This window comes from Trachemys scripta, chromosome 1 (assembly GCF_013100865.1).
Source record: "Trachemys scripta elegans isolate TJP31775 chromosome 1, CAS_Tse_1.0, whole genome shotgun sequence".
NCBI classification, from domain to species: Eukaryota; Metazoa; Chordata; order Testudines; family Emydidae; genus Trachemys; species Trachemys scripta.
The window spans coordinates 143,494,361-143,507,035 of NC_048298.1; the positions used below are offsets into that span (position 1 = coordinate 143,494,361).

Sequence of the window (12,675 nt, forward strand, 5' to 3'; positions counted from 1 at the left end):
TTCCCCCTCCCTTATTAAATTTTAAGGTAAAGATTTTTCGCCACATCCATGGTAAATCTCAATAGAACGTTCTATATACAAACATATACAATTTTTTAGATCTCTACAGACTACAAGAAAATTAATAATTATAGTCACAAAAGCTGAACATTACAGAAACAGGAATTTGTAACTTTTTGGAAAGATGTACAATATGCCATAGATGAAAGGAAGATACAGTTGTGACCTTCTGGGGAGTTTTTCTAGAGAAAACGATGAAGGATTTAAACATCCAAAATTGTATGTTTGGGGAATCTAAATTCTTCTTCTTTTGTGAAGTAAAGAGGCAAATTGAAAGCTACTGGCTGGCTTTCCCACTGATACAGCGTGGTGTTAAGTTAGAGACTGTTGATAGAGCAAGTGTCATGTAAATGACCTACTGGAGGCACATTTCCCTCACGCAGGCTGTAGCTGTTCAAACTGATTTGTGCAACTGCTTCATGACAGAGTGAGCTCTAGCATCTGCCTAAGGAGGCTCCCATTTCATTCAGGATCAGAGGTCCCTGAATTGATGTTAGAGCAACACCTCTGCCTAAAAGCGGAATAGCAAGCCGAGAATTTCTATACACCACAGAACTAGTACCATCCTAATCACTCACCAAGCTTTCCACACAGTTATGTGTGATACATCTATGGATACTGCAACATGTCATTGAATTGCAATGGAAACTCCCAGTGTAGCCAGTAGAGGAGGTGTACATGGCATCACACTTGAACCAGGAATATCCTTTTCATACCCGTTATATTAGTATAGAAACAGGTGCAGTAAGTTACAGAACGAACTCATGTGCCTGGTAGCAGGATTTCCCTCCTGAATCTTTACCTGTTTGGTCTGAGCCTAATCCAGTGACCATTTAAATACCTTCTCTAGACTTGCAGCTAAATTAGGGAACATACCCTCTCTAAGGTGTTTGTAAAGCTAAAGTGCCCACAAGATTAGTGATTTAGACTAACTATAGGCCAGAGTACACGTGGAGTAAACATGCAATTCACACAGGGGCTGGATTAGCCATAAGGCTTTTTAGAGGCTTAGAACTGGACTACAACAGTCAAAGCTGTCATTTTAACCTTGCCCGCAGCAAAATTTAAACATTCTGACTAGCACAAAATTCATATTGAGCCATAACAGTGTAACCTTAATGACTCTTCAAACTTGTGCCATAGCCTTAATTCACACAGCTTGTGATGCCAGACTTCTGAGTCCAAAACCTATATCTAAAATTGAGCTAAATTAAATATACAATAGATGTTTTTGCTAGTGAGCACCCACCCCACCACTAAAAACAGGGAAGATATGAGAAAGGAATAGCTGAGAGAGCGACTGAGTGAGGGTTAGCAGTGCTTTCCATGGAAATGCAGAATCCAGAGCAGTGTCTTGCGGTCCAGAGTGTGCATTAAACTGTCATGATACAAACGTAGGAAGTTAAAGCAAATCTGATGGACATGGCTATTTGGGAAGTCACTAGCTGCAGCTACTTTCTCAGACCATTTTCCTTCAAAGTGAATTCTCCTGATACAAAGTGTCTCCGTCTTTCTCTCCCTAGTTTGTACTTGTGCATACTTGCTGGCAAACATGACCTTGGCACCTTGTTCCCAAGTCAATTTTAGAATCCATCTGACTTCACAGTTGGTTACTTTGGAAATTATGCTGATGCAGAGGAGTAAAACTGAGCTGGGGAAGGAAATTGACTGTTCTGGCATGTGAATGCTGTTCAGGCAAATACATCATGATAAACGGTTGTGGAAAAGAATCTGACAGTATCTGCAAAATGAAGAAAATTAAAAGCCCATAATGGAAACCACATAAAGCCCCGTGGCAGCAGTTGAGGTCTGGCAGCAGCTTTACCGATATGAACAGCCTATTTCACCAGTACCTTGCACCTTGTGTGGGCATTTACACTTGTGCAAAGTAGATATAATGTGCTCCTGAATTCTCCACTCACTCATCTCTGTGGCAGTGTTTTGCACAGGTTGTAAGTGGTAATACACCAGGCAAGACAGTGGAGAAACTGGTCTATATAAAATTACATCTGCTGGGCTTTGCATCTCAAACCTGTTGCTGGTGTGATCGTCAGCCCACCAGCTTTAAATTGGGTTACTGTGCAATTTGCTTAGCATCGCTTCAGTGCAACTCTTTCCTGCAAGCTGCTGAAGTCACTGACTTGAGGGGATTTACCAGCTTGATCCACTGGGCCCTCTACTTTCTTCAGTTTAATTCAATAAATTACTGACTCACCTTCTCTTCAGCTTCTAATATTGAAAAAACAAGGCAACCAAGTGATTCAGACACTCCTGGGGTGACAAATGTTATCACAGCCCCCTCAAAGGATGCTTTCAGAAAATTAGTAGTTATGGAAGGTGTTTCCTGCACTCTTTGGGTTGTAAAGACACCCTCTACTCTCACTTAGGTGACATCCCAACTGGCTCCTTCACAAACACTAAAGAAAGCATTTGGATTGGATTTGGATGTTAGTTTATTCTTTGGATAGGAATTAAATAGCACTGATGAGTTCAACCTAAGATTTTATAAGGAAAAGAACTAGCAGCAAATAAGACAATGCAGCTCATCTCCTTTTTCTGTCCAGAGCAGCAGCGCCCACGCTTGAAATGTACTGGCTGGTTGTAGGGTTGTTTTTAAAAATAAAGATTTTTGCTGTTTTTAAATATTTTTTGCTCAGCATAGAAATCAATCCCTTTTTCTTCGGTCACAACATGCTTTCTTTTTAAGATGTCAATTGGTCATGCAAAATTGTATTCATTTTTTTTTTAATAAGTGCATTAACATTCTAGGTTTGTACAGGATATTTTTAACCAGAGACACTCTCCACAGTTCATTCCTAGAGCTTCTGAAAAAAGCTACATGCCAATGTGACTGTTCAGTTGCTTTTGGAAAAAGATGTACTACACCATAAGCCAGGTATTTTGACTAAAAGACCAGTACAAGTCTAGGCTCCGTTTTGTGGGATATAAAACTTCTCCTTGACTTCCCGCTTGTGAATCCAAACAAATAACAGGAAAACATTTCCTAGGAGAAAGTTTTGTTTCTGGCCAGTGATTGGTAGTGTTGGGAATAAGTTCCGCTTCCCTGAATAGTGTTCTCATCAAAGCCAAGCAGCTTCTTTAAAAGTCTAAAACTGGTACCATTTCTTGTCCTTATATTTCAGCATCAACTACAGAGATGGGAAATAAGCAAAATGAAAATTAGATACAAAAATCTGGTTTGCTAATGGTAAAGACTTGTGCTAAGTTAGTATGTGGCAGAACTCCACTGAACTAGTGGTACCACAAATGAAGTAGGTCCATTCATTGTCATGGACTTCATAATCAAGTAGAAAATTTGGAGCAAACAAATAGCATCAGGTTGTTCTTTGCCAAACATGTCACTTCCCTTTGCTGCTGTGAAATACCTTTTTTGGGGGGGTGGGGTGGGGTGGGGGGGGGGAGGCTTTCTCTAACTTCATAATTAAGTATTAAACCTCCACAAAGAACATTATTTACCCATAGCTCTTGTTCACTGAAGAGACGCTCTCAGGGAATTCCTACTTTAGCACACTGCTTTTTGCATAAGGTGAAGTAGGAACTGCCATAGATTAGGGTACGCTAGGTGCCTCGCTTCCAGAATACCATCCATCAGTACACATCTCTTTGAGAGTATTTTTTTGCCTCGCACTTATAACAGCCAATAACATTCTCCCTGGGGCATGAGGTAGGTGGTAATCCTGCTGTACAGATATCTGGAAAACTGGAATTACAGGTAAATATTCCTTAATGTACTACTACTACTACTTTTCAGTTGATTCCCCCTCTTAGGACTATACCATAGGGTGACATCATTTCAATTTCACAGAGCAAATGTCTCCATGCTAAGCAGCCTATTTAGAGCAAACCAGTTTAGCATAACACACTATGGTCATGCCCCCAGTTTCCTGTGCCCTGTAGTGCCCCACTTGTTCCCTTGCATCCAGATGCACACCTATGACCCACCCTAGTTTCCCCCTCCCTGTTCAGCACATCTTGTGCAACTAGTGGGTTTTTAAAAGAAGCAGGATTAATGGTAATATTTCTCCTGGTATTGTTCATAACAGACTATTTGACAGGAGGGATAAGCACATAAAATCTTAAAAGCAATTAATGAGTATTGCCCTTATCTCCCATTGTTCCCAAAGGGACTGAGGCCTGATTTCAGGAACAACACTGACATGTCAATGAATGGATGCAATGGTCATCATAACTGGGGGAACATAATACTCTCCCTCCCACTGACACCAATGGGAGATGGCAGCAGTTTTGAAAGACAGATGTTATGAAGAAAACATTGCAGGAAACTCAAGCATTGGTGGCACCTTGGGTCTCCCCTGTTCTCTCTCCATGGCGCACAGTTTTGTTTCCTGAGGACTGAACTTTTTTGGTCTAACTGAAGTCTTTGGACTTAATATAGGGACACCCAGATGAAATGTAATGGCCTGTGATACACAGGAGGGCAGACTAGATGATCTGATCATCCCTTTTGGCCTTAAATGCTATGAAAATCTGGAGTAAGTGTAACCAAAGTAGATGGCTCCCTGAGTTTGCAGAGAGCCTAAAACAGCAGCTCTGAGGTGGAAAACTACCCCATTTATTTCAGTGGGTGCAGATGTGAATGATGATACTTTACTGCTTATCAAGCATGTAGGAAAGGAGAGAAAGTGTCATATAATGACAATCTATACCAGGGTTCCCCAATGTGTGGGGAAGGGTGCTGTATAAATGAAGGTAACAACACTTGGGGGACTGTGATTTGTTTAATTTTCCTGAAGGAGGTTCAGCTTTCTTAACTTTGGGTAACCCTGGGTAGGGCAAACTCTCTCCACATGTACGTGCAAAGAACCCATACCTCATGTGCATGTTTGGAAAATGCCTCTGCACTAGCCATCATGCTTGCAGTCTTTTCATCCAATTCTCCCAGTCTCTGTCCTCTCTCATCAAGGGCGAGGCGCGCACGAGCCAAGTCTCCGATTACCCCTCCTGCAGCTCCTTTCATACCCTCGATTCCACCCGAGCCAGGGATGTGCTGAGCCAGACTCCGAGAGGCTTTTCCTGCTGAAGCCTCGCCAACTACACAGGGAAAGTGGAGTTAGCTCATTCCCCCATCGATACCTAGAGAGTTCATTGCTAGTTCCTCACTCCCTTGCTGTTATTTGGAGTGTAATGTGGCACACAGACTGCCTCAAGCTACCCAGGCAGGTTTGATACTAGTGCCATCTCGAACCTGTTCTTCAGTAACTGCAGTGATGGGGCCTATTTTATTGTTCACTTGCTCTTACTGGGAAGAAAGAAAACATTTTGGGTAGATAGAAACAAGGCTCTGAAAGATCAAGCTCTTGCTCCTTCTAGTAGCTTGTGGGACAAATTCTCTGTTATCTTTAACATTTTTAACATCCCTTCTTTCCTAGATTACGTGTCCTGTCCTTGTATCGGTTTAACTGTTTGTCTTCCGTTAGTTTCAGTTATAATCACTTACACAGCTCTTCTCTGTCAAAGGTCTGCCCGCTTCCTCCAAACAGCCCCTTGAGAAAGCCTCTGTTCTGGGCTTCTGGTGTTTCCACTGGGGTAAACAAATCCCCAAGCATGTCCTGGCCAAAATCAGACAGAAGAACACATGAGGGAACTAGAGCGATGAAGATTGCCATTTACTTTAAATGTCTGGATTAGCTTAGAGAGTCATTGACATCAGACGTTTAGCAAATAAAAGATGAATTCTGATCTATGCCACATGTTGTATTGCAAGACCAGGGCTAGAAGGGACAACATTTGACTGTCCGTTTGTCTGCAACATCTATTCTTTAAAAAAAATTCTCATACTATGAAAAACACAGCATTAAGCATTTGATATCTGATTACTACGAGAGCTGGGTCAATAGTGCAGATAAAATGTCCAACCAAAGCCACTCACATTTAAAAAAAAAAAATTTATTTGTGTTCATTCCCCTGGTGGGTTCATATTTTATGATTTGTGGACAGCAAATTATGCAACGAAGCCACAACATAAAAATGTTGATTAAAATCAAGAAATCACAATCAGCTGGTGATTATCCAGGCAACCCGACCACCAATACTTCGCAAAAAGAAAACAATAAAGATGAGTTTAGTGCTTGCTGACAGGAAGCAATTTTTACAAAAGGCCATTGGCTTCCCTCCGAGAGCTCATCGCTGGATGCTAGCTGTGCCTACCTCCCACTTAATTTTACTATTTGCACAGCACCAATCGTGCACGAGACATTTACAGACACAGCTGAAGGCATAGTCTCTGCCCCCAGAGAGCTTACACCTGTATCCTTCAAACCAATGGTTCTTTAGAAACAAATCTAGCTATCAAAGTTATTTGCAGTCTGCTAGGGTAACTTCTTATGTAGCAGCCATTTGTGGGGAGATGGCTTCAGCACATTAATACTACTGCTCTGCCAGCTGGTAGGTCAGGGTGGGTGAAACCATGGCTCTCTGCCAATGCTCCTCCCACTTGCTTTTTGGGGGGGAGGGGGATACTGGGTGTATAAAGCCCTTGCTCTTCCTCTCTGTGCAGAAGCTGTGATGTGAGCAGCTGGAGTGTGGCAGTGTTGGGAGGTAAGAGCCTTCTATTCCCTTACTTGGGCTAACAAATCTAGCCCATCCCCTAGTTTTAAACCCTTCTTCAGTGATGTATTTAGAGTCCCGCCAATAATTTGTAAACAGTCGCTTCAACTCCTCCTCTCCAGTGAGCCCAAGCCTGGCTGCAGCACTCATTCCTCATAACAATTCTTCAGTGTTGAAAATGCCAGCATTGTGATGACTTCTGCTGCTCAATACATTGCCATGGTCTAACGACAGCTGGCAGTACCATGTCTTTTATTGGGCATCCTGGTTCTCTGCTCATTATACAACCTCAAGCTTATTCCCCTTTTTTACTGCTAATGATCCTTCCCCAATAACCCCCCCCACAATTAACTTCCTTCAGTAAATGACATTTAGAGTGTAAAAAAATCTCACATAATGAACTAGCTTTTGCTTGGAATAAATGACTTTCCTTAGACCATCCCCATAGCTGCTGTATTTGAATGTATAGTACAATGTGAGAACCTTTCCCACCTGCAAAGAAGGGCTGTATCAGTTACTGTAGTGGATAATACTGTAAGTAACTCAAAAGTATGTCTTAATCACTAATAGATTTTTTTGTAGACTTTTAATGGTTTATATCCAACTCAGAACGCCTGCCCTTCTAGCCAACTGACTGAATGCTGAAGAAGCTGTATTAATATGGGGAGTGGGGCCTGTGTTTACTTTTAGAATAAAATAAGCAATACTAAAGTTAGGGAAGGAACAGTCATTGTGTTGATACACTTTCCCTTCAGTTAGAGCCATGCTGGTATCGAGTGCCATACATTCTGAAGTAGTCACTCATAATATTTTGAAACCGTTCCTCTTTCAACCAGAGCAGCACATTAGGACTTTGCTCTACTTTGTTAGGGCGAGTGCCAACCTGCTTCAACTCTGGATCTACTTAGTAGTAACCAGAAGTTGCTACCGTTAATGTCAGTTTGTGGACTTAGTCCAGTCGCTAGGGGACAGGAGCTACTCCACAGAGGCCATGGATCAAAAGTACTGTTGACCTCCTCTGTGTCCCAATGAGGTGGTTCCTGCAGGGCAAGCATAAGGTGTACTTGGCTTGTGTGGTGTGCACGTAGGAAGTGTGGCCTGCTGCTGCAGCTGCCCATGTTGTCCTCTGCTATGAATAAATAGAGAACTTCCATCTATAGGTGTGTCAAGCTAGCACTGATTTCACTATAAAAAAAGCAAGCAATTGTCTTTTCATGGATGTTTCACACTAAATCATATCTTACATTAAAGCTAATGCCTGGCCCATCTGCTGGCAATAATGTTACAATCCAACTTCTTACCATTTTTAATCATTTGAAACTTTAACTTTTAATTAAATTTAAATTTAATTAAACTTAGGAGAGTAAAAAGTGTCATTACCTTGAGAAACCTACAAGTAAAACATACTGTTCCAGAGAAATTGACCGTTTACAAATACATCATTTCTCTTTGGGAACAAATGTTTTAGAAGCATCTTGTTTCCCCCATCTTTAGCTGATAAAATTTTGGGTTAGTGTTTTGCATCCTTTCATAGACTTAGCCCAAGGAACGTGCATATTCAGGGATCAGAGCATTAGACAGTGACACTAAGCATTTATTCTTCCATTTTACTCTTTCCAAATGTAGGAGCATTTCTCTTGAGAAAATTGGTTCTCTCTGGAAATGTTGATGCAAATTGACCTATGTTCCATGCATGACACTGCAGATGTTACAAAAAATCTGGGCAATCTTTGCGCTGTTATTTGGAGTTTCAGGTTCCAAATTAAAAATAAGAATGAATTGGATTGAATGAAAATTATCTGAAAAAGGAACAGGTTGCACTAGATTTTAAACCAGAGGACATGGTGTTAACAGCCGAAAGCCTGAGAATGGTGTAAGCCACTGTGATCAAGGCAGTGGTAGGAGGGCTCTGTTGAGATGCCTCTGGCTGACTCAGAAGTGCTGCAAACATGTACAGCCCTCCTCTGTAGGAAGCACAGATCTGACAATGGGAGCCCATTAGTGCTTCAAAGATTTCTCCACAATAAGAAAGCCAAGCAGCATGTGTGCTTCCTACGTTTACAAGCCCTACCTGTAGATTGTCACACATCTCCTGGCTGTATGTCAGTCGCTGGATCTCCGTGGGAGAGCTGAGATACAAAGCTTGCCCTTCATTGGTGAAACAAAATGTCCGTGCTATCCTCATGTCTGTTACTGGCAAATAGTTGACATCCAGCATTGGGCGAAGGCTGGGCAAGCTGAAGAGAAGCAGATGCCTGTGTTATGTTGGGATTTACAGAAAATGCTTTTATTCTATCACGTGATTCAAACCCACAGGTAATTTAGTATTTTCCATATATAGACTAGAATGCTGTGGTATTTAAAATGCACTCTTAAATGTGCTACTGTAAAAATGGCACCTTTCCACTTCACAGATCTGTTGCCTCTGTGTATTGGTCTCAAAGCAAATTTCAGTGACCAAAATAGGTTGTTAGGGCTAGCTCCACAAAAGGACTTAGGTGTCATAGGCCTGGTCCCCACTAAGCCCCCACTTCGGACTAAGGTACGCAAATTCGAAGTACCTTAGTCTGAACTTACCGCGGGTCCAGACGCGGCAGGAAGGCTCCCCCGTCGATGCCGCATACTCCTCTCGGTGAGCTGGAGTACCGGCGTCGACGGCGAGCACTTCCGGGATCAATCAGGGATCGATTTATCGCGTCTTAACCAGACGCGATAAATCGATCCCAGAACATCGATTGCCTGCCGCCGGACCCTCCGGTAAGTGAAGACGTACCCTTACATGCAGCTTGGTGTCTAAGTCCTCCATTGAGGTGCCACTCAGAGTCTCAAAACCTTGCTCAGCTGCCACCTAACCCTGGAGTAGCCTAAAGTCCCCATGGCAAAAAAAGTCCACAGAATGTGGTTTTCAAAGGTTAGAGTTTGGTTAAATCCAATCCAATGTTGGGTAGAACTCTCAAAGATGCTGCTGCTGAATGAGGACTGCTTTAAGGCCACTTTTCAACATTCTACCTTAGCAATTTTGATTGAGGAGCTAATCAAAAAGAATTTGTAAGAATTAATTTTTTTAGGGATGTCGATTAATCAGTTAACTCAGGATTAAAAAAAAAACATGATTAATCGCAGTTTTAATCGCACTGTTAAACAATAGAATACCAATTGACATTTATTAAATATTTTTGGATGTTTTTCTACATTTTCAAATATATTGATTTCCGATACAACACAGAATGCAAAGTGTACAGTGCTCACTTTATATTATTTTTTATGACAAATATCTGCACTGTAAAAACAACAAACAAAAGAAACAGTATTTTTCAATTCACCTCATACAAGTACTGTAATGCAATCTCTTTATCGTGAAAGTGCAATTTACAAATGTAGATTTTTTTTTGCATAATTGCACTCAAAAACAAAACAGTGTAAAACTTTAGAGCCTACAAGTCCACTCAGTCCTACTTCTTGTTCAGCCAATCGCTAAGACAAACATGTTTTTTTACGTTTACAAGAGATAATGCTGCCCGCTTCTTAGTTACAATGTCACCTGAAAGTGAGAACAGGCGTTCACGTGGCACTTTTATAGCCAGCATTGCAAGGTATTTGTGTTCCAGATATGCTAAACATTCATATGCCTCTTCATGCTTCGATCACCATTCCAGAGGACATGCTTCTATGCTGATGATGATTGTTTAAAAAAAAAAAAAGTGTAAATTAAATTTGTAACTGAACTCCTTAGAGGAGAATTGTATTTCTCCTGCTCCATGGTTTTACCCGCATTCTGCCATATATTTTGTGTTATGGTAGTCTCGGATGATGACCAAGCATATGTTGTTTGCTTTAAGAACACTTTCACTGCAGATCTGACAAAACACAAAGAAGGTTCCAATATCAGATTTCTAAAGATAGCTACAGCACTCCTCCCAAGGTTTAAGAATCTGAAGTGCCTTCCAAAATCTGAGAGGGACAAGGTGTGGAGCATACTTTCAGAAGTCTTAAAAGAGCAACACTCCGATGCAGAAACTATAGAACCCAAACCACCAAAAAAGAAAATCAACCTTCTGTTGGTGGCATCTGACTTAGATGATGAAAATGAACATGTGTGCACTGCTTTAGATCATTATCAAGCAGAATCCATCATCAGCATGGACGCATGGCTTCTAGAATAGTGGTTGAAGCATGAAGGGACATATGAATCTTAGCGCATCTGGCATGTAAATATCTTGCAACACTGGCTACAACAATGCCATGCAAATGCCTGTTCTCACTTTCAGGTGACAGTGTAACTAAGAAGCAGGCAGCATTATCTCCTGTAAATGTAAACAAACTTGTTTGTTTTAGCAATTGGCTGAAGAAGTAGAAGGACTGAGTAGACTTGTAGGCCTTGAAGTTTTACACTGTTTTATTTTTGAATGCAGTTTTTTTGTACATAATTCTACATTGTAAGTTCACCTTTCATGATAGAGATTGCACTACAGTACTTGTATTAGGTGAATTGAAAATACTATTTCTTTGTTTTTTACAGTGCAATATTTGTAATAAAAAACAAATATAAAGTGAGCACTGTACACTGTGTATTCTGTGTTGTAATTGAAATCAATATATTTGAAAATGTGGAAAACATCCAAAAATATTTAAATAAATGGTATTCTATTATTGTTTAACAGCACGATTAATCATGCAATTAATTTTGTTAATCACTTGACAGCCCTATTTTTTTTTTTAATAATGTAGGGAACGGTATTTTGGTTTCCATAGTGATTGAACATCCGTGGGTGAGACCAGGCTTGGAAGTCTTTAGCCCAGAAGCTGAAAGCTGACAGTTATAACTGACCAAAGAGAGATTGCATGGAAACTATTCTGCAACTTTAGCCACAGTGAGCTCTGCTGCTTCTGCCATGCTATTGCTGTCAGAGATAATCCTGGTACTAGACAGTGAGAAGAATTACTAACTGAGAGAAATTATATAACAGAGCAAAATGGGTACAGCTTTCCTTTACATGTGTGCATAATAAAAACATGCTCAGCAGCTTGCAGGTGGACAGTGTGCCTCCTGCTCCCCTTTACAGCCCTAATTCTGTTGCCTTTTACAATTTTGCCAAATGATTAGTTAGGTAAGTACCTCATTGTCATGATATGCCCGTTGGCACAAAAGCAAGCCAGGCAGATGCTGTTACACAGGGTCACCACATCTGCTCGCAATAGAAAGGACGTTTCTGTGATGTTGTGAACATAGAGGCATGTCTGGGAAGGCAGTGAGAACACTTTGGCTTGTTTTTCTGAGCAGATGACAGCAAACTGATGATCTCCCATATCCTGGGAGGACGAAGGAGAATACATGACAAGTTTCCTTTTTCTCGTTTTTTCACTATCATCTATGCTGTTTGGATCCCTCCATACTTCATAGGGTGAATGTATCAATGCTCCCATGCAGTCCAGGCATGAAAAAGTCAGCACTGCTCCCTTCAGTGTCAGAACTGTACCTGTAAAATATAATGCTCTAGCTTTGGCATATGCTTGTCAAAAAATCCAGTGGTCACTAGTGCATCTGTGCATCATGGTCTATTTTGCATCCAGATTTTCCCTTTAGGGCAGAGGTGGGCAAACTATGGCCCGCGGGCCACATCCGGCCCGGTCCCTGAGCTCCCAGCCGAGGAGGCTACCCCCCAGCCCCTCCCCTGCTGTCCCCCCTCCCCCACAGCCTCAGCTCACTGCACCACCAGCGCTCTGGCCCACCATCCTGCTGGGAAGCGCAGCGGTGTGGCTGGCTCCGGCATGGTAAGGGGCGGGGGGTCCCAGGCAGCAGACAGGGAGCAGGGGGTGGTTGCATGGGTCGGGGGCTCTGGTGGGGGCAGTCAGGGGACAGGGAGCAGGAGGCGGTTGGATGGGTCAGGGGCTCTGGTGGGAGCTGTCAGGGGACAAGGAGCAGGGGGTGTTGGATGGGTCGGGAATTCTGAGGGAGGCAGTCAGGGGGTGGGAGGGGGCAGGGCAGGCTGTTTGGGGAGGCACAGCCTTCCCTACCCGGCCCTCCAT

General features: G+C 42.1%; 1 protein-coding gene across 8 annotated transcripts in view; it reads right to left on the reverse strand.

Moving 5' to 3' along the window:
• Positions 1 to 641: 641 nt before the first annotated feature.
• STXBP5L (syntaxin binding protein 5 like) overlaps positions 642 to 12,675 on the reverse strand; it is a 309,553-nt gene continuing 297,519 nt past the window's right edge. For all 8 annotated transcript variants that reach the window (XM_034788439.1, XM_034788419.1, XM_034788402.1 and 5 more), the window contains 5 exons: positions 11,765 to 12,125; positions 8,720 to 8,885; positions 5,540 to 5,651; positions 4,913 to 5,133; positions 642 to 3,209 (listed from right to left, as the gene is read on the reverse strand). In XM_034788439.1, the coding sequence (XP_034644330.1) occupies positions 3,168 to 3,209; positions 4,913 to 5,133; positions 5,540 to 5,651; positions 8,720 to 8,885; positions 11,765 to 12,125 (902 nt within the window). In that variant the 3' untranslated portion in view covers positions 642 to 3,167. The remainder of the gene's footprint in view (positions 3,210 to 4,912; positions 5,134 to 5,539; positions 5,652 to 8,719; positions 8,886 to 11,764; positions 12,126 to 12,675) is intronic.